The sequence below is a fragment of the Protopterus annectens genome, chromosome 16.part0 (assembly GCF_019279795.1).
Source record: "Protopterus annectens isolate FY-2018-M chromosome 16.part0, PAN1.0, whole genome shotgun sequence".
In the NCBI taxonomy this organism is placed as follows: Eukaryota; Metazoa; Chordata; order Ceratodontiformes; family Protopteridae; genus Protopterus; species Protopterus annectens.
The window spans coordinates 156,388,219-156,407,375 of NC_056750.1; the positions used below are offsets into that span (position 1 = coordinate 156,388,219).

General features: G+C 39.8%; 1 protein-coding gene across 1 annotated transcript in view; it reads right to left on the reverse strand.

Moving 5' to 3' along the window:
• The window catches only part of LOC122790374, a 538,652-nt gene that overhangs the window by 48,238 nt on the left and 471,257 nt on the right, over positions 1–19,157 (reverse strand). Inside the window, exon 9 of the mRNA XM_044057888.1 lies at positions 2,828–2,862. Coding sequence (XP_043913823.1) covers positions 2,828–2,862 — 35 coding nt within the window. The remainder of the gene's footprint in view (positions 1–2,827; positions 2,863–19,157) is intronic.

Genomic DNA, 19,157 nt, shown 5'->3' on the forward strand with positions numbered 1-19,157 from the left:
GTAGAATAGAGTGTCAGGAGTGATTTGTGACAGATGGTTACCAATAAGAGTGAAAGGGAAAGTCTACAAGAGGGTAATGATTCCAGCTATGTTGTATGGGTTGGAGACAGTGGCACTGACAAAAAGGCAGGAGTCAGAGCTAGAAGTGGCAGAGTTAAAGATGTTAAGATTTGCACTGGGTGTGACAAGGATGGACAGGATTAGGAGTCAGTATATTAGAGGATCAGCTCAGGTAGGATGGTTTGGAGACAAAGTCAGGGAGGCGAGATTGCATTGGTTTGGACATGTGCTGAGGAGGGATGTTGGGTATATTGGGAAAAGGATGCTAAGGATGGAGCTCCCAGGTAAGAGGAAAAGAGGAAGGCCTAAGGTAAGGTTTATGGATGTGGTGAGAGAGGACATGCAGGTGGTTGGTGTGACAGAGCAAGATGCAGTGGACAGCAAGAAATGGAAACAGATGATCTGCTGTGGTGACCCCTAATGGGAATGAAAGAAAAGAAGAAGATATATACATATATAAAATGTATTTTTTTTTTTATTTATTAATATTTGTTTATTGACATAGTACACTAATTTCAATGGATCATTTCCAAGCACAGCCCAGGTGATTATGATAATATGATTCCATAAGAAATGAACAAACCATCTTTATACATACAAGGTTATGCTAAAAACATATATACATAAATATTTACAGATGCAAGAATATGCTACAACATTTAGTCTAAGAAGCAATAAACATTTAACATGGATGGAGAAACTGAATTATGCTTAGCAGAACATTATAGATAAGATGTAGCCATAATGACTGAGATGGCTTAAATTTCCGTGAGAGTAGCATATTATTACATAGGGAGGTATAAAGACATTGGAAGACACAAGCGAGAAGAGTTTCAAAAAAGGATGCCATGGGGAAAAGACAGTAAAAAGGGTATGGGTCATGCAGAGCTACGAGGAGTAGAAAGGAGAAGTGTGAGAGAGATGCAAAGAGAACAGGGAAGTAGGATGAATGAGAGGCAGCAAGTAAAAGGGATGACAAGATAAGATAAGGAAGGATGAATTATAAAGAGGTGTGTGAGAGAGCAGGATTCATGTAATGTAACCTGAATGAGGGCAGCTACACTTTGCTTGGGTGAAAAGGTGTTCCTTGTCTGAAGTCAGAGTACTTTTGGATATCTTGCATTGAGGGAGAAGTGGAGTCCCATAGTTTAGGTGCTAGGATGGAGAATGCATGGCCAGTGCAATTATGTCTAGTTTTTGGAGTTAGTACAATGGGTTGAGAATAAGTGATACCCCTGAGATTATATGTGGGGGTTTGGTGAATTGTTTATGATTGAGAAAAGAGGATGCCACATGAGAAAGGCCTTTGTGATTTAGTGTCCTAGTATGAGGTTGGCTTTCAAATGTATTGAAAACCATTTAGCTTTGGTGAGAGTTAAGCAATGGTGTTCCTTATTGGAGAAGTTAGTAATAAGAGATGGTTTGTAAAGTGGTGGCATTTTTCTTTCAGGCTGCAGTTATAATGGGTAGCCCATATTTGAGATGAGATAAGAGTATATGTCTGCCTATGGCAGCTTTGGTTGACTTGGACAGAAGAGCCAATAGCATGTTTGCTCAGAGCATGAATTTGTTGATCTTTTGTGTGTGTTTTGAATGTGTAGTTGAAAGTTAAGACATTGGTCTAGGGAAATGCCAAGGTATTTGAAGGATGTAGTAGTTTCTATGGTGGTTCATCTTTAATATTACGGTAACTGAGTGCTTTGGCTATTTTTGTTGTTTTTTAAATATCATTGCTTTTGTTTTGGAGGGAGACACACACATGCATGTATTCCAACAGAAAAAGACAGTTGAAATTCAATTTGTGGTATGTGCTTTTCTTTTGATTATTTGGTCTATGGGTTTTTGGTGGTGTTTCTGTATTAAATGTGTGTGTGTGTATGTGTGTGTGTGTGTGTGTGTGTGTGTGTGTGTGTGTGTGTGTGTGTATACATAAATATGTGGGTCTACTTCAAAGTATCAAAATTTCACATCAGACCACTGATCAGTGAAAACCAAATGAACAAAGTTGTGAAATATTGAACCTTGTGAATGGAGATCGCCATACAGTGCGGAACAGAAAATTTACCATTGTCTTCACTGTAGTGTGATCTCGGAGTTGGTATATTTAAGTAGCAGGGGGTGTGGGGGTGCAGGGGTGCTTGGCCCCCTGCAAAAATGTGAAAAAAGATGTTTTCAGTTGTTAGGTTTTTTTTTTTTATGTTTGATATTTTACAACTTTGATCAATCAGCTGGCCTTCAATGATCAGAGGTTTGATGTTGTGAAACTTCGTTCCTTTGAAGTAGAAGTAAACTGATGTACATAAACACACACACACACACACACACACACACACACACACACACACACACACACACACACACATATATATATATATATATAGAGAGAGAGAGAGACCAGATTAGATAGATGTGTGTATCTATAGATATAACAAAACAGCTATATATAGTTTATTCTCTTTGCCAATATTTTGATTTTTTATAAAGCAGCTTGTTTTTTTACATTTGTTAAGTGTGGGTGCTCCAAACAATGAGATTTTCAGAAGCATCTGTTGTAAGATTCACCTAAGAAGTAGAATGCATGGCATGCTTAAGCACTGTAGCATTTTACATTAGAGGTATGACCCAGTCTCATCAATCCAAAGGCTGTAATTTTTGCTAATGTACAATGTCAGATATTATACAATGTATACTATATATAGTCACAGTCAGAAATTAAATGAGGTCGGAAAATGATGTAAAATATGCATCTTCCATACAAAGGACTTACATTCTACTGTAGCATCTGGTGTAGTGGATCCATTCCTAAAAAAATAGAAAAAAAAATCATACCCTGTATCATAAGCAACGTCTGTTACAATTCTTTGTAAAAGCTGGACATTAAAGTTGAGTTTTTAAATGCCAAGCGTATCATATTGCCACCATGCTAAAAATGATTGCAGTGTACAGAACGAGAGTTAAGCTGTAAATGTAAGTGCTCGGGATTTATGTTTTATAATGGGACTGTCAGCTTAGGTTTATAGGAAAAGGTAGGCCACTTTTAAGTAAGAATCAGCATTCAAGAAAAAATATTTTTGAACTTTCTAATAGTAAAAAATCTGTTTTATTTGTATTGACTGCAACCTTGTAATCTATTCTATCTGTAACAAAACCATTTACAAGATTGTATACATTGAACATGCTGTTTGTAATTGTCTATCAGCAGAGATTTGCAAGTGAAAACAGGCTGCTGTGTTGAAATATCTTCAGTACAGATTGTTTACCTGAAATTTTAATAAAATCACTTATGTACCTCTAATCCTAAGGCATCTGTGAATGACCTGAGTTGTACCTCCCTAGACTACATGTAAAGAGACATGGAGGAGCTCTCCGATCTTGTAGCCCAGGCAGGTATGACCCTAGTCCTGAGTAGCATCCTGCCATAACCCAGAATTATACCACAGTACAAGGACAAAATGATTGACTTCAACAATTGGCTAAGCTTTCGGTGTCAGTCTAAGGGGATCCAGTATCTGTCTGCCTGGGATGACATGATCGACAGACCATGATGCTTTGCCAGAGATGGCCTGCACCTGTTGCCCTTGGGATTCTGAATACTGGCTAAGGCTCTTGCCACCCCTATAGTGCCTTTTTTAGGCAAGGTTCAAATGACAAATTCACCACTGTAACAGGTACAAACAAGATAAATCTGAGGGCAATGCTACTCAATGCTAGAAGTCTAAACCTCAAAATGCATTCTCTCGATGCACTCCTTAAAATGGAGAACATCGACATCTGTGCAGCGACAGAGACCTGGTTCAAGGCTCCAGAGAGCACCCCTGCATTACCAGGCTATAATTCATACCACACCTTTTGGCCACCTAACCTGGACTAAACCACTAAAGGTGGAGGTGTGTCCATATTCATTAAGGGTATCCCCACCTCCAGGCTAGTTGCTCAGCATAATGCATCTGAGATTATCCAAGTGCAACTAACTCTGGGCAAGACCACGATCCAAACTGTAACTTGCTACAGATCCTTTACCATGCCCCAGGATTCCCACTCCTCATTTCTTGATACACTGGAAAATATTAGAGTACAACCCAACACCCTAATAATGGGTGATTTCAACTACCCCACCATTAACTGGACAAATTACTCATATACCAACTCTTTTGCTCAACGTTTTCTGGAATTGATAAATTCCAATGCCTTGGATCAAATTATCCACACCCCCAGCAGGGGCAGCGATATCCTAGACCTGGTCATTACCATGGGCGACAGGTGTTCCACACCAGAGGTCAGTTCCTCGTTGGTCAGATCCAACCACAATCTAATCTGCCTGGACATCCACATCCCGCTCCCACCCCCATTAGGGAAACCACCATAAAAAAATTTCTCCAAAGCCAACTTCAAGCTTCTTAAGACAGAAGTGGCAAACTTCACGACATCCATGCAGACGGACAATAGAGGTACGATGCTGAATCCTACACAAATGCACTCTATAAGCACTTACACGAGTGCATGGATCGTGCTATCCCTAACAGAACCAAGAATCTATCCTCCAGAAAAAGGACACCAATCTGCTGGTCCCCTGCCATAAACAAACTCTCCAACAGAAGAAAGAAACTGTTGCAAAAATGAGTACAATCCCATGACTGGAAAACCTCCCTGGTCAACCTCAGTAAGAAGCTGAGATCCCTCATAAAATCATCCAAAGCTCATTATGAAGACAAAATCGCCACTGATTCTAAAGACAAACACAAAGCATTCTATAGCTATGTCAAGAATCTCAATGGCAATACTCAGATCTGCTCTGAGTTACAGCACAATGGCACTAAATATACAGAACCAACTGATATTGCCAACATCCTGGCAGATAGGTTCATTGCCAACTTTACCCCCCCCCTCACCCCCCAAAGGGGCCATCTCTATACCGGACGAATGCAGAGTTCCTGTAATCATGGCTGCACAGGTAAAAAACACACTTTCCAATGCCAAGAACACAGCATCCATGGGACCTGACAACATCCCAGGCTGCATTCTACATGAACTACAGAATGAACTGGCACCCTACCTAAGCACCATGTTCAATCATAGCCTCATCTTAAGCTTTGTGCCTACTGAATGGTGCACAGAGGCAGTTATCCCACTCCACAAAGGGAGAGCCACCACGGACCCCGGGAACTACCGCCCCGTTAGCCTAACAAGCCTGGTCTGCAAGGCCATGGAACGTATCATCATGGAACTTATAAACAAAGACATTGGTAATCTCCAAACTCTGGACCCCACCCAGTTTGGGTTCGTAAAAGGCAGATCATGTCTCCTAAACCTGATTGACTTCTTTGAAGCAGTCACCAAAGCTGTAGACAAGGGTAAGGTGGTTCACACAGTCTATCTAGATCTCGCCAAGGCTTTTAATACCATCCCCCACTCTGGAATTATAGATAAACTCACTAAACTAGGTATAAATCCCTATGTCACAAGATGGGTTGCTAACTGGCTCACTGACGGAACTCACACTGTGAAAGTAGCAGACTCCAAATCCAACTTCAGACCAGTGACAAGTGGAGTACCACAGGGTTCAGTCCTGGGTCCTCTCCTGTTTGGTATCTACGTTTCTGAAGTGCAGGCTAACACAGAAGGTCTTTGGCTAATGGACTTCACAGATGACTGCAAACTAGGAGCCATAATCGAAACTCCTAATGATGTGAACATCCTATAAATGGACCTTACTGAGACAGATGCCTGGTGTCAAAGCCATGGCCTCAAGCTCAATGCCAAAAAGTGCATTGTCATCCGCTTTGGTAAAAACTCTGTACCCATGAGCTACCACATAGATGGTAGTCTACTTAACACTGAAAGTGTGATGAGACCTTGGGACACAGGTGGATAGTAGTCTCTCCTTTGATCACTTCGCCACAGTAGTCAGGAAATCCTTCTACATGGCACACCTCATCACAAAAGGTTTCTCATCCAGGAAAAAGGAGATCATTGTTCCCCTCTACTCGTCACTCATTATACCCATTATAGAGTACAACGCCCCTTTTGGTATGTACCTCACAAGACATATACAACAACTGAAAAGGCCACAGAAATACCTCACAAAGAGATTACTGGCCTCAGATGCCCTACGCAGACTGTCTAAAAAAACTCCAGCTTTACTCCGTCGCATATTGCCTACTCAGAGGCGATCTCTCCCTAACATACAAAGCTATGTCAAACCCAGAGCTGTTGGACATGCTCCACTTAAAGAAATCCCAATCCCTCCGAGCTACACGCTCTAGGGATCTAAACCTTGTCACCACAATAAACAGAACATGCTGGAGGGATAGATTCCTGTCCCAGAGATTTCCCATATTCTGGAACAAACTACCTATCTATATCAAACAAAGCTCCTCATTAGCACTCTTCAAGAAAAATCTTGATGATTGGATGGGAAATAGGAAATTCACCCCAGGGATCACCTCTGTGGCTCTGCTTGACAGGGCACAGAAAAATAATTTACTTGGGTGGCGAAAGCCAGGGTACCTTATTGGCTAGGCTTATATAGACCCTAGGGTTGATAGTCCAGTACTTACCTATGAACCTATCTGTTTTCTTCAATGCTAGTTACAATTTGTGTCTTATTTGTTTGTAAAACAACCTAATAACACATTCTGGTTGCAACAAAATAATTTCCAAGTTGTTACCTGCTTACTATGCAAGTCTACATTTTATGTTCATTGCTATTTTACTCACTATCATCAGTTGTATACATATTTAGGTGACCTAGCTTTGTAGGAAAAGTCCAGGTGTTTATCTTTGGATAACAATTCATGTGACTTATATATATTCCAAAGCCAAGTCTCATGACCATTCTTACCTTACCAATTACCTCCCTCATGTAGCACCTCCTTTCACAAGGGGGGTCATGGGATTCAGTCCCAGAGTAAATTTGCAGATACCAGTCTAGTCATTGAATTTATATTTGAAGAAAGGTAGTGAGATGCATTGCTTAACTTGCATGGGAAGTTTATTCCAGCAGTTTGAGAGATGCTGGGTTATAACCTGTCCCTCCACCATGTTTTATTTATCTGTTAGTGAAGACTTACTTCCCTGGTTTAGTACTGCTGGAGATACTAGATTTGGTGAGAAATAGGAGGTCCAGGAAAACTGGGTCTCTGATAGGATGGTAAGTGAAATAGAGATGTCCCCTCCAAAGTTTATAAGAATCTGAAAAAAAGGATAGAGTTCCCAGCCTCTCTTGGTAGCTCAGGGCCTTTGATCTTTTTGGTTAGGAAACATTGAGCTCTTTCTATTTGTTTGAAACGTTTAGAGTAATATATCATAAACACAGTCTGTACTCAATAACTGGTGTGATCAATGCTGAATATAAGGAAGTGATTATCCCTTTAGACCTCAATGATACCACTTTGGCAATTAGATGGCCAAAAATAAAACAATTTCCTGATCAGAATTATGGCATGATCTTGAAAAGAGAGGGAGCTGTCATCACAGGTACCTAGATCCTTGACGTTTTCATTTGTCAGTGGTCTGTTGTCTATGGAGGCTGAAGGAAGGGGGTTATCTACCAAAACTGATCATGTTGTATGTTTTAGAATTTAGTACATCAAGAGTACTAGGAAGGATTTATTCTGGAGGGTTTGGATGACATAAGTTGACTTAATAACCTCCAGTTTGCAGTCCACTGAATATGTTGTTAGTCAGAGGTCTATGCTCTCTGCTTAGAGATCCACAAAGTAAATTCCAAAAGGAGAGGTCACAGCATTTTGTCCCGTGGGACACCAGTGGCCACTTTTCATATTTTATGATGAGATACTTGAAACTTGTGCTGTGTGGATTCTATCTTTTAACCAGAGCACAGATCTTGGCAACTGTAAGTCATAATGGCATTACTCTGTAAAGCTGTATGCTTAAGTGACCCATCTGATTCAGGCAGACAAAATGTTTTTTTTTTGCTGACAACCTCACTCCATGATGTCAAGATATCGAGCAAGTAGTTTGAGGGATTTTATGTGTTTCTCCCAGATATATAATTTAACTAATTCCTATTTATCATGAAGTTGCAAAAATCATAATGTTTTGAACCTTTTCTAAAGAGATAATATCTGAAGTCTTAAGTGGATTTATTTGCATCCTTATTCATTATATTATGTCTTACAGTATACCTATTTGCTGTTTAAATGGTATTCAGCATACACATATCACACTGTATCTACTTCCTGGGCATGAGCAGTGTTGAGATGACCAGCAAAAAGTCCAAGTGGTATGGAAGCAAATAATGTGAACTCCTGGGTACTAAGGTTGCAGACCATTTAAAGGCTAACCTGTTGCCATATAATTGCATTTTTCTTATTCTTTACCCAGTAGGCTTTGCCTTAACTTGTTCCATGTTGATCAGTCTACTATGATGCTAAACAAGTCAAAATAAATAAATAAATAAATAAACATCAACTTTTCTGAGGGGTTAGTTTGTCTAAACTCAGGTTTATGGTTATGTTGAAGTTCTTCCCAATAACAGTAGGAGTACTACCCCACCTATTTGTTCCAGGGTGCCCTTTAATGCTTCAAATTTCCAGGGATCTCTTGGCCTGGGCAACAAAAAATGCCTAGCAATATCCAGCCCCTACCCAGTTTGACTTCAGCTATGCACCATCCTCCCTCACCATCTGTGGTGGAGTAAATCTCGATCTAAAATAGGGAATGGCTTACTTATGTCAGTACTACCTTGATACCTTCTTGCCACAAGAAGATGTTCACATCTCTCTCAATATTTTGACATCTTGTCAGCTTGTAGTGTACAGAGCTTTGTGTCCTGCATAAAAAGTATCTGTATCTTATTTTGTTTTGTTTGGAAAGTAAGCACTACTGCTTCAGACAGGCATTTAATGCATGCTCATTTCAGGATTTTAAGAGATTTTTTTCATTAGTCCTACCATTGAGACCAATTGAGACATTTGATTAAAAAACACAATAGTAAAAGTAAACAACTCTATAAATACATTTGTAGCCAAATAAGTGTCCCGCTATGACAGCTAGTAGCAAATTGTGATAGGCAGTCTCAAGAAAAAAGAAAAAAAATAACATTCTTATAGACCCCGACAGATGCATAACTCATCACTTATAAAAGCAAATTTAATGCAAATGTGTTCCTGAGATAATGCAGCTCAAGTGAGTATATTTATGTTTACTAGCATCCCAGATCCATGTATTAATTTTCTTGTGATTAGTTTGGTAACTAAGATGTAATGTTGGCTGGCCTAGAAATAGGTGTAGCCTATGAGGTACATATAATGTCCCAAAGTTCTCTTATGCTTGTCAACCAGTTCATCTCCCATTATGAGAACTACCATAGTGAGACAACCATTTGTTTACAAATCCACTTTCTTTACATTTCTGAGCATACCATCTGTAACAAAGGTCTAAATATAAGTAAGGGTTTCTTACCACAAGATCTCTATTGATCCATACATTCATAGGATGTTACTAGGCTAGTGAGTCAGGGGATCATTTGTAGCCTAGCCACAATAAACATTGTTGTATGTGCCCATTGACATGATTAAATGGGTCTATATTAAATTCTCGAAAGCCGACAATGTCAAATCTGACATTGTCGACATGAGAATAGCGAAACTGCAGAATAAACGGAAATCTCTGTAAGGGGACATTTCCATTTACTTCAATGTAGTGCGGTCTTGGAGTTGGTATATTTAAGTGGCGAGGGGTGTGGGGGGTGCAGGGGGGCTTGCCCCCTGCCTACACTGTTTAGTTTTTTTTTTTGTTGTTGTTTTTATTTTTTTTTTCAGAACATTTGATGTTTTAACAGTTCGATCACTAAGGGTCGACCTTTAGTGTTTCGAGCTGTTAAATATTCGATGTTCAAATATAGACCCGATTAAATTATACAATTTATACATAGCTTCAGCCCCTTCCAATGAGTGCTTGAGGAGACAAACCTGGAGTGTATTAGCAGTTATCCATCCCTTCATTCAGGTTGCACTTAGAGGGTCAGGGAACTACTTTCCTTTGTATCCAAAGGAAGTACTTCACATTCTAACATGACTTCAGCTACTTTAATTATATGTGTTCTGTTAGATAGACGGTTTGCAATTCATTCACAAAACATAAGGATAATATTTAGGTTTTTGAGCTATTTACAATAGCCGAATGTGGTATACTGTTGGAAACTTTCGCCAAATCTAGGTATGCTTTTGGAATAGCCTAGTCTCCATGCACAGTTTCCAACAGCCATTAAAAGTTAACAAGATTTTGTAGGCATGATATCCCCTTAGAAAGCCAAATTGCTATGGGCTGAGGGCAATAAAGTTTTTAATGTTGTAATTTAAGAAATCTGATATACTATGTTACATTGCTTTACATACTATATTTAATATGCTGATGGGTCTATAGCCGGGTGTATATGAAAATAACCAACTGCTTTACATCTACAAATTTTTCATTGAATGTAAAGCTACTGATAACAAGCAAGACACATTGGGTTACCTACAATCCCAAATATCCTACCTCCAGCTACCCAGTCCAATCTCCTGGTACATTCCACATGTCCTCCCAGAACACTGACATTAACCATAAAATTTCCATCCTGCTTCATAACCCTAAACTCCCCAATCTATCTCTGTAACCCTGAAACTCTCCTACTTTTCCCTAAACATAAATTCCCCAATCATTCCCTAAAACTCCCATTACCTAACCTTAAATTCCACTCCCAGACTCTAAGCCTAAACCCTCCACTTGTCAAGTTACTATAGCAAGTGAATGACACATGCACGTTCACTTATACCATTAATCAAAACTTGTCAAACATGCAAACTGACGTCCAGCAAAGCAGCACTCATACTAAAACATTTCAGTAAAATGTCACAAAACGTATCATCTACAGAACCCAACTTGACTAAATCCACAGAGTTCCTATAGTTACTGGGATCTGAAGCAGGTCTGATCCTTATGTAGGAGCATCACATCAGCCATTCCTCAAGTTTCAGGAACACAGCATGTAGGAAGTTGTAAGTTAAAGAGGTTTAGCAGACGTTCTCACAGAACATGTTTGGCACTATTTATATGACAACCTAGTACATTACCAGGGCCCATAGATGTGGTATTTTTGGTCTTAGGCATGGCAGTTAAGACTTGTATGGTAATAGTCGGATACAACAGTAATTCACTGATCTATGTAACTCCAGTAACTGCATCTTATGTGGAGTGAGCACTAAACTTGTCTAAAATTCCTATGGGTCAGCGTAATGTCATTATGAATTGGCTCAGAGCATTCTTGTGTATTGTTTCTTAGTTTTCTAAAGTAGTCAAAGAATGATTTGTAATCATATTTAGTTTCAGCTGATATTTGCAATCTGGGTGAAGCATAGACTTTTCTGATGGTATTTATTTATTTATTTATTAAGTTATTTGATATTTGTTGACCATGAATGTCCAACTGTGCACAAGCCCTTTGTCAGTGGATGCCTGGGGATAAAAGCTCCACAAACGTACACAGAAAGTATACAAAAATAATTTTTTTAAGAATATAGAGTGTGTATATATATATATATATATATATATATATATATATATATATATATATATCTATATATACAAATTGGTTATAAAATTTTGCAATTTGTTGAGAATGTGCAAAGTTACTATCATATATACAATAAAAAGAAAATATGGTAAGATTTGAAACTCTTAGTGCAGATAAAAAGTATGTATAAAAGTTAGGAGAGGAAGTTGAGAGAGTATTTTTCAGTTCATCACTGATTCATTTGACATATGGGTAGAGTAAAAGGTATTTAAGACATGTAGCATTGCTTTCTCATTTACTGTACAGTTTGTTAATATGCTTGGTCAGCAGGGAGGTTTATTGTTGAATTTCCTGTTATATTTGTCCCCGTTCAGCACTGCTTGGTCCATGCCCTTTAGCAGACATGAACAAAACTTTGAGGTATAGGTAACTGAGGATACTGCATATGAACTGAAAATATTACTATGGAATTTGGGAACTCCATGCACAATTTTAGTACATCAGCCTTTTTTAATGCCATTAAAATCTGCGGGAACATTGATAGAAAAGATCAACGAAAGATGATTGAATTAGCCCAGGAATGGATATATGGTACGATTAGTGTAGGATGTTGTGACGCTTTTTATGACAGGATGTAGAAATTTAGGAACCATAGTAAGGTAGGTTGAATATTTGTTCCAGGGAGTTAGCAGTGGAGTCATTAAGTATGCCTGATAACAGTAGTGTTAGCATTTCAGTTAATGCACAAATAATTAAATCATACAGCAGGTTTTTTTTCTTTTTTTCTTTTTTTTTTTTTTTTTTTTGTGAGAAATTCACCTAACATGCTTCTTGGTCATCAGTGGGCATGAAGAGTGATATAGAGCATGTTATAACATGATAATGTATCTTATTTGGGGTGATTTAGAGGTAAACTACTCCAGTTTGTGGGTTATGGGAAGTAATGGAGATAACAGGGTAGTTGGCAGATAGTGACAGCCCTCAGTTTCTCTTGGTTTAATCTAAGTCTTTTGGGTTTCTAATACCATGATGGGAAGGGGCCCCATTCTCAAGTCAAAGTATGATTAGTAGCATTGTTTCAATCTTTGAGGTTAGCCAAAAGTGCCCTTTGCAGCACCCACTGTGTGCCCAGAACTGAATCATTCAGCAGTTCATACAGAGTTACATGTATCAATAACATATCTAAATACAACTGTATATTCTTTTTATGGGGCCCATTCCTCATCCTACTATTGGAAGTGTCTGGGTATTCTTTTTACACATTACATACTCAGTTATTTATGACTTTGTCTCTCTCTACATAAGACACTGACTGTAATCACTGGGTGTAAGAATTTCAAAGATTAATGATACTTTTGTCTTCTTTTCATGGACTACTATATCTTGTTTTCTGGCATCTATTTTTAAACTGTTGGTAATGGGTGATCCCATGTGATATAAACGTCATCGTTTTCTATAATGCTTTGTGACACATGTTTTCTATGCTTCTCAGCTACTTCAGTATTGTAATGTTTGCACAATCCCCCAGTGCAACAGTCTTGTGACATAATTATGCCTTTTAGTATACTCTGCCATTGTTATATGTTCTTCCTTGCTGCTGATTCCTTAACTGTGTTCCCTTAGCTTGCTCTCTCAGTCAAGTTTGTCTTTTTCATCTCCATACTGACAGCGTACTGTTAAAAGTCCTGCATGCTGCATTAAACAGTTGCAACGAAACTCGCTCATCACACAGCTCTGTTCTCTGACCTTGCAGTATCTCCTTATCTGTAAAGTATGTTGGCTTAGTTTTTACATTTTACAATATACTTATTTAAGGCATTATCTACTGTATCTCTAGAAAGTTGGTATGCTGTAAAGTAGCTTGGCAGCAAGGGAACCCCCCCCTCCATTTCTTAATAGACTGCCTGTTAGTTTCAACAAACGTATGTCTATTACATGCTGGACTCTAGCCTGTTTTAAGTTATTTCTTACATGATAGTACTACACAACAAAACCTCTTATTCTTACTATGAACAGTACATAGCCTTATTCTGTTAGAGTTTTTAGTGATTGTGCTTGACTCTTGGCTTGGCTCAATCCACTCCTTTCGCCCTCACTTCACTCGGGCTCACTTCACTCACTTCCACCCCCCCCATATCATTTCTTTTATAGCTAACTACTTTGCACCTCCCACAACATAACCCTCCCCCTCCTGCCTTTCACTCCATAATAGATTATACTTCAACCCACTTGCTGCTACAACAAAATATTCTAACTTCACCCCCCCCCACTGGTACTAGCTGGTATACACTATTATCCACTATCTAATAGACCAAAAAACTGTACATCCATGCATTTTATTAACTGAAAATGCCCTACAATATGTACTCCTCCAAGAGTAATATCTATGCCTTTCTAACTACATCCATCCTATTACTGCCTGTCCTACTCCTCCTCCTTATACTCACATCACTTAACATCCACTTACACCCCAAACATATCTCACCTACAAACCCAAATTGCTGTAGCCATATAAATAATCACCAAACCTTCACCATTTTTCCATCTAACGTCTCATTAAATACTCCCTTACCAAAAATACCCTTGCCTAACACCCAACTCACCCCTACGAAACACAAAACCAAGTACTATACCCCCCACTGCTAATATGCTCAGACTCATCTACCTCCACAAAAACGTTCTCTTAGCTGGAGACATCCATCCCAACCCTGGTAAAACACACTCCACTGCTAGCCCTCCTAACCCCAAAGTTAATAATCTCCCAAACAAACATCTTTCCTTCTATTCAATAAACACTAGGAGTATTCTGAACAAAGTAAGTGAACTACATGCTTGGATCTCCCACCATACTCCTGATATTCTTGCTCTGACTGAAACCTGGTTGAAATCCCAACACCAACACCAAGACATAGAGATCTTGCCCTCTGGCTATAGCATACACCGTCTAAATCGACCAAAAAGGAAAGGTGGAGGCGTTACTATCCTACACTCTAACCACCTTACCATTTCTAACTCTACTTTTACATCCCAAGCTTTCTCCCCAGCCGAAATTTTATCTGTAAACCTAAATATTAATAGCCATTCCACTATCACCATTGTAGCAATTTACATTCCACCAGGTGATAATATCCCCCTACTGGAAAATATGCTTGCTCATATCTCCCAACACATCCCAAATGAAACCATCATTCTTGGGGATGTCAACATTAACTGGCTATCTCTCTCCTCTCAAAACTCCTCATAACACTTTAATCTTTGCGGCTTTACTCAACTCATCTCTGATCCCACTTATTTCAATAACTCCCATACAGCCTCATCTCTCTCCTTGACTGGATTTTTGTCTCACCCTTCCAAATACCATAACCCTGAAATGCTACCAAATTCCCTAAGTGATCATTGTCCAGTAAAAATACTAAGATACACATCCCATCAAGCTAAACCTCAAAGGTTTATCAAACATCGACAACTAACAAACTTTAATCCTGAAACTTTCAAATCTTTAGTATCAAAAGTGAACTGGAATCCCTTAAAACTACTCCCTTTGGATGAAGCTGTCCACTTTTTTAACTCCACTTTCCTTAGTATTTTAAATTCTCTGGCACCCCTTAGAACAGTCTGCATAAAGTCTAACATAGCCCCAAGGCTGACCGTAAACACACGTGCACTACTAAAAAATAAAGACTGAGCATGGAAAATTTGGACTAAAACTAAACATCAGCCAGACCTCCAGAAATATAAAGAATGTAGAAATCTTGCCAAAAGTCACATAAATAAAGATAAGAAAAACTTCTATAATAATCCATCTTCTACCTTTAAATCTAACCCTAAAAATTTCTGGCACTCTGTAAATCAAATACTACACCCAGGTACGCAAACCTCCCCTTACCCTCATCCTGACAAAACACATGAGGAAACTGCCTCCATATTTAACAACTACTCAATATCCAAATTACTAAATTAAGACACAAACCATCCCACCAACAATAATAGACCTAATAGCTCAAACTCTTCCATCAATAGTGACCTTACCACTGCCTTCTCCCTCAAACGTGTCTCCACTAACTATATTAAAACTCTACTATCTAAATTAAAACCTTGCTCCACATCCGTAGACAACATTCCCTCTGCATTCCTTCAGGCTGTTGCGGAAGTTCTTGCTTTCCCAGTTTCAATTCTAATAAACCGCTCTATTATGGAATCCACAGTCCCTTCCATCTGGAAGCAATTTTATACCCTTCCAATGCACAAAGAAGGAAACTCCACAGATATAACTAATTTTAGACCATAGCCATACTCTCACCACTCTCCAAAATTCTGGAAAAATGTATACACAATCAAGTCTTACACTACCTTTCTGCAAGAAAATCTACTCACACCTACCCAACATGGCTTCCATCCCATGCACAGCATTACAACAGCTCTCCTGTCTTTCCTAAACTCTGTATCACTAGCTAGAGACAGTAACAAACTTATTTCCTGTCTCTTCATTGACCTCTCTAAAGCATTTGATACAGTCTCTCATAAACTTCTCCTTAAACTAGCAAACTTACATTTCTCTCCTTCCATCATATCTTGGCTTAACAGCTATCTCTCTGATAGACTCCAATCAGTCAAATGGCTCTCAGCTTTCTCCCATCTTCTTCCTGTTAAAACGGGTGTTCCACAAGGCTCCATCATTGGGACCCTTCTTTTTAACATCTTTACCAACCTTCTCTACTCTTCCTGTCCTGGATCTTCACTGATACAATACGCAGATGATTCTACACTTATCACTATTGCTGAATCACCAACTAAACTAAAATCAGACACAGCCTTTTTTAACTCTGTAGAAAACTGCCTATTTGAAAACCAACATCCTTAATCCAAAGAAAACCAAATTACTACTCTTTCTCCCTAAAAACCTTGACCACATAAAGTCTTCCTTCTCCATAGTGTCACAAAATAATACTCAAATACAGGTGGACACCAGTACAAAACTCTTGGGTATTACTATTGATGATAGACTAACCTTTATTTACACATCAATAATTGTGTCCGAAAAACACATCTAAGCTAGGTCTCCTCTATAGAAACAAAAGATATCTTACCAAAACAGCAAAATTAACCCTTTCAAATGCCTACCTCCTATCCACTTTACTTTATAGCTCCCAAATTCTCATCAGCCTCAACACTGGACTACTAAACAAGTTAGAAACAACTTATAACAGGATTGCTAGATTTGCCACCCAAAATTCTTACAAATCCCATCACTGTCTCTCACTAAAAGAACTAAATTGGCTAGAATTACCTAACCTGCTTTGGTATAATCAGTTTCAGATTATTCATTCCATTCTCTACAAACCCTCTTTCTGTCCAACAATCTCATCTCTAATCTCTCATTACCTACCCACTAGATTACTCCGCCGTCCTGAACAAGGCCTACTAAAAATCTACAAACCAAGGACCAAAATGGGTCACCTAGTCTATAGCTTTAACCCTTCCAAAGCATGTCATAGCCTACTACTAGATATAAGATCCCTTGAACATCCCAATCAATTCAAAACCGCTACAAAAAAAAATACCTTCATGAAAAATGGACTTGCCAATGTAATTATCCCCTGTAAACACTCCCCTATAACCTTGTACTTCTCTTAGCTTAGCTGGCAGATGAAATGTATCAGAATCAGCCAATTACACAGGCAGCAGACCAGCCCAGCCCAGCACACCACTATATACTATGCAAACACCTTTCCCCCTTGTTTTTTCCCAAAAACTCTCCACCACTGGTGTATAGAAATGGAAACATTTTACAAAACGAAAGCAAAACAAAAATTGTTAGGGGCTGCTTTTGCTATCATAAACCAGCATGTGCAAGAGGCTGAGGGTGGTGAGGATGTGAATGCTGCTGACCAACCCACAGTGAGGAGATGGAGAAGAGTGTACAGACCCAGGGTAACCTACCAAGGGCTACATGAGCTGGAGATAGTAAAGCGCTGTAGGATGGACAGGGACCTCCTACAGCAAATTGTTGAGCTGTGCCACCCACGCCTCACACACAGAACTAAAAGAGGGGAACCCATCCCAGTGGATACCAAGGTATGTGTAGGCCCAAGAATACTAGCTACAGGTACCTTCCAAATCCAGCTGGGGATATGATGGGGATTTCACAGGCATCAGCATCCAGGGTACTCCACCAGTTCCTGGAGGTCATGTCAGCACATGTCGATGAGCATGTATATGTCCCCAACACCCATGAGGTACTGACCAGCAATATGCGTCTCTTCCACCAAATAGAAGAATACCCCGAGGTAGTGGGTGCAATAGACTGCATGCACATATGCATCAAAGCACCACGCAGTGAGTGGGGTAGGGTCTACATCAACCACAAGGGCTTCCCCTCCATCAACTGCCAAGTCATGTGCAATGCCCAGGGCATAATAATGAATGTGTGTGCTGGCTGCCCTGGAAGCTATCATGATTCCCACATCTGGCATCTGACGCAGCTGTACCAGAGATTTGCCAGTGGAGACATCCCACACGGTCTCCTAGTGGGAGATGCTGGATACACTCTGGAGCTGTGGCTGATGACACCCATCAGAAATGCACACACACACTCGAACAAGAACTCCATAATGAGGCACACACACAAACAAGAATCACAATAGAGCATGTGTTTGGGATGCTCAAGTCACGGTTCCATTGCCTGGACACGTCTGGTGGAGCCTTGCAGTACTCAACAACTACATGTACCCAAATTGTCCTTGTATGTGTAATGCTACACAATATGATCCTGCGGAAACAGCTGCAGCAGGAACAGCATGGGACAGGGCCACACAGCCCCCCACCATTGCCAAGTCCTGCACAGGCACAGAGTGACTCAGAGGAGGAACAACCTGAGCCTGCCCCAATAGGCAGAAGGAGGTGTGTCCAGTATGCCCTGGCCTTGGCAAAGAGGCAACGCATACCACATGCACTGACACTGTAGGACACAGGGAATGACACCTCTCTATGACTCGCACATACAGTAAAAGGGATGCCAAACATGACACTACCTGTGCTCAACCATGTATAGGGAGTGTACTATGTGCATCTGATATAGGCAGCTCTGCAGCACCACCCTCAATACTGGGACACCCACAAGGTAAGTAACTCACACATGCCAGTCGGGGGGGTCACATACCCAACAAGAGTCACAGCCAGCAGGACAGGTGTAGACAAACACAAAAAAAAGCTGTACTATGGCCTCTGAATGAGGCCTGTGGGTAACCCCCCAGGCCTACACAGACAGACTACAGCAGGCCAGGCAGTTGGATGTCAGTTGTGAAGGCTAGGAAGTCAGAAACTAATATGTAGGTAATTAAAAACTAAGATCTGTAGAACACTGGTATGCCTCTAGCCAGCACGATGGATAAGACTACAGACGGAAATGGAGCAACCAACATACCAGTACAGTCCTAGCAAATGTGTACAAGTGTCAGGTGTGGCTCCCCATCCTACAGAGAATTATAGTAACAGTCAGGTGTGCTCCCCCCACTCCTGTGTAGAAATGTAGAAATAGTCAGGTGTGCCCCCTCCATCCTACATACAAATATTGTAACAG